The sequence below is a fragment of the Hakea prostrata genome, chromosome 10, assembly GCF_041222555.1.
Source record: "Hakea prostrata isolate BN-2017 chromosome 10, UWA_Hpros_2, whole genome shotgun sequence".
Lineage (NCBI taxonomy): Eukaryota > Viridiplantae > Streptophyta > Magnoliopsida > Proteales > Proteaceae > Hakea > Hakea prostrata.
In genome coordinates this window covers 10,442,750-10,445,782 of record NC_142609.1, presented here as the reverse complement: position 1 = coordinate 10,445,782, position 3,033 = coordinate 10,442,750, and the positions used below count along the sequence as shown (strand labels likewise).

At 39.4% G+C, this 3,033-nt stretch overlaps 1 protein-coding gene across 1 annotated transcript; it reads left to right on the top strand.

The window, feature by feature from the left end:
* Positions 1–418: 418 nt before the first annotated feature.
* Positions 419–2,305, top strand: LOC149001856 (cyclin-D4-1-like). The gene is made up of 6 exons (XM_089137886.1): positions 419–839; positions 941–1,027; positions 1,127–1,237; positions 1,317–1,521; positions 1,619–1,746; positions 1,829–2,305. The coding sequence occupies exons 1-6, from the start codon at positions 585–587 to the stop codon at positions 2,039–2,041; spliced, it is 999 nt and encodes a 332-aa protein (XP_088994012.1). The 5' UTR covers positions 419–584; the 3' UTR covers positions 2,042–2,305.
* The last annotated feature ends 728 nt before the right edge of the window (positions 2,306–3,033 follow it).

Below are 3,033 nucleotides of genomic sequence, written 5' to 3'. Positions count from 1 at the left end.
TAAAAAGCTATTTCAAAAATAAAAATTGAAATTAATTTTTTTCTCTTTTTCTTTTGGGTAAACGAGATCAGCTTGAGATGGTGAAAGTTTCATACACGTGTGTCGTTTATATACATATGAGAGAGAAACCCAATGAACTCAACCCGGCCGATCTTGGCTGTCATTATCCAATTCCTGGTCAACTCAGTTAATCTGGCAAATTTTGGCCACCACGTGGACGAATCGTACCCGTTGATTAGTTATCAGTTCTCCCATATGATCCATCATTCACACCTAATGTTAGTGATTGATCCGACATCTATAATTCCGTATAAACACACCACACAATATCAAAATTTCTCAGTTATTCTTAATTATTCTCCCAAACCACAAAAGCTTTCCTTGAGGCGCCACCTCTCTCAGTCGAGCCCCTCTTTACTCCCCGAAACTTGGGCTTTGCCCGTTTCACGAAATCTCTCTTTCTCTCTCTCTGCCTCTCTCTGTTCTTGTCTCTCTTCGAGGGAAGCTTCTTCAGCGCTTTAATGGCGGATTCCTGAAACGTAAATTAACTTCTCTGAGAGCGAAAGGGTCGACATTACAGGGAGATGGATTGCTTTACAGGCCTACTCTGCGACGAAGATTACAAACTCATCGATATAGACGAGGAAGAATACCAGAGTGATCCTCAAAAGAAGCTGCAGCAGCTGTTGATGGGTGATTCTTTTGTTGATTACGCAGTAGTTTCAAAGCTTCTTGAGAAAGAAAAAGAAATGATGCCCAGGAATGATTATCTTCGGAGGCTTCAATCCGGAGGCCTCGATGTCTCTGCTCGTAACGACTCGGTTGATTGGATTTACAAGGTGGGTTTCGATTATTCAGGTTCCTATGGTCTCTGTTTTACTTGGCTTTTTCTTTAGTTTTCGTGGGACAAGTGTTTCATGGCGATTTGATTTCTGTGAAGGTTTATCGCCATTATAGCTTTGAACCACTGACTGCCTGTTTAGCTGTTAATTACCTGGATCGATTCTTATCGGAGTATGAACTTGCGGTAAGTTATTCTGAACCTTAACTTGGACGATGATGAGTAGTATTTTCTTCTTTTTTTCATTTCTGGCTATGAATTCGTTTTTGCTTCATCAATTTGTAGCGTGGGAGTAGGGATAAGGATTCATGGAAGTATCAGTTGTTGTCCGTGTCTTGCTTGTCTGTTGCAGCAAAAATGGAAGAAACCGGTGTTCCAATGTCTGTAGATTTACAGGTACACATCATCTAATAATCATCGGAACTGGTGAAAATGGGACTCCTAAAATGGGGCTTTATAGTACTCAAACTTGCAGGTGATTGAAGGAAATTTGATATTCGAACCGAAAACGATTCAGAGAATGGAGCTTCTCTTACTATCAGTACTGAAGTGGAGGACTAATGCAGTTACCCCTCTCTCGTTCATCGAGTATTTCTTGCAGAGATTGACAAACCCAGAAGGCCCAGATTCCAAGTTCATCGTTTCCCGATCGGTCGAGCTAATTCTACTGACGACCAAAGGTAAAGTCAACTTCATTCTTTACCAAAAAAAAAAAAAATGAGAAAAATCGATATTATGAGTTATGACAGATTTTGATTCGTCTCCGTTGATGGGCAGGCGTCGAGTTCCTTGAATTTCGTCCATCAGAGATCGCATTAGCTGTCGCAATCTCAATAGCTGGAGATATCCAATTCATTGATTTGAACAATGCCATTGACTCTTGTTCCTCCTCTGACTTAAATCAGGTAACAAAACAAACAAAACCCAGAACCTGAATTGTCTTGATTAAGCTTTGTGATTTTTGATCAGTTTGCTTCTGCAACGCAGGAGAGAGTGTTGAAGTGTCATGAGCTAATTCACGAGGTCAAGAATTCTATTCCTCCATCAAGCCCAAATGGAGTACTTGAAGCAGCAACACTTTTGAGCTACAATAGCAGCAACAGAAGCAGCAGTATTGAAACAACAAATGGTGGGATATCTAGTGAATCTCTAAATGTTTCACCTTCAGAGAGAAGCAGATTGAATCTGTTAATGGCGTAAGTTCAGGAAGAAGATTTTTGACTCTTGGGTTCGGAAGAGATTTCTTAAAAAGGGTAAGAAGAACAAAAGGAGAGACAATCAGAGAAAGGAAAGAAATGATATAGAGAGAGAGAGAGGGACAGTGAGAGATGGGAAAAAGGTTTGAACTTTGGAAAGCTTGGCTGTTGCCCATTCTCCTTTCCTTCCTCGTTTTCTTTATTTATAATTATTTAAACTTAATTAAGCTTTTCTTGTAGCCAGTCGAAATTATGAAAATATTTTTATAGTTTGAGGGGTATTATGGTCATTGAACAATCGCATGTTTTTGTACTAAGAAATGAGGCGCGTGTTAGGAAGCTGACCCGTCTGACTCGCCGACCGTGTCAGAATTGCGACTTTAGAGGGAATTCATACTTAGGTGGCTACCATACGCCTAGGGTGAACACTGCGCACCCTTTCGACTCTTAAATCTCCACCTTTGAAAGGGTATAAAGGAAACCCAACCGTTAAACTAAAACCCCGTGGTCACAAAGAAGCTTTTGGGAAAGAAAGAGAAAAGATTTGAATGATTTGGGAATTTTGTCATTTTCTTGGCTTTTCCATAGTCCATCATCATTACTGGGAAGGCTAATGAATGGGTTAATGAGTAATTAAGATTTAAGTGGTGGTTAAGAGGGCGATTAAGGGATAACACTAATGACAGCTAACTTGATGGGTCCCACATTGGATTTTGATGTGGGTGTGATTTGTTGACAATGTTCTTCTTTCTTTGCTATCACTGTCACTGGATTTTCCTTTGTTGGATGAGTTGACTTTTTGATATTGCAATTTCATTGGTTGATAGATTTGAATAGATGGATTTTACTTTTTGTACGTGGGACCCACTTGGTATCACAATCTTAGTATGGATACTTTTTTATGTTTTTTTTACCAACCTTAATCATGCTTGTACGTTTAAATATTATAACTTATATATAAGGTTTGTCATGTTCTTAACTTAAGACACCATATGG

Coding starts and splice junctions, on each gene's coding strand:
- LOC149001856 (XM_089137886.1), top strand. CDS start 585: ATGGATTGCTTTACAGGCCTACTCTGCGACGAAGATTACAAACTCATC. Junction 840..940: donor CGGTTGATTGGATTTACAAG/GTGGGTTTCGAT, acceptor ATTTCTGTGAAG/GTTTATCGCCATTATAGCTT. Junction 1,028..1,126: donor TATCGGAGTATGAACTTGCG/GTAAGTTATTCT, acceptor ATCAATTTGTAG/CGTGGGAGTAGGGATAAGGA.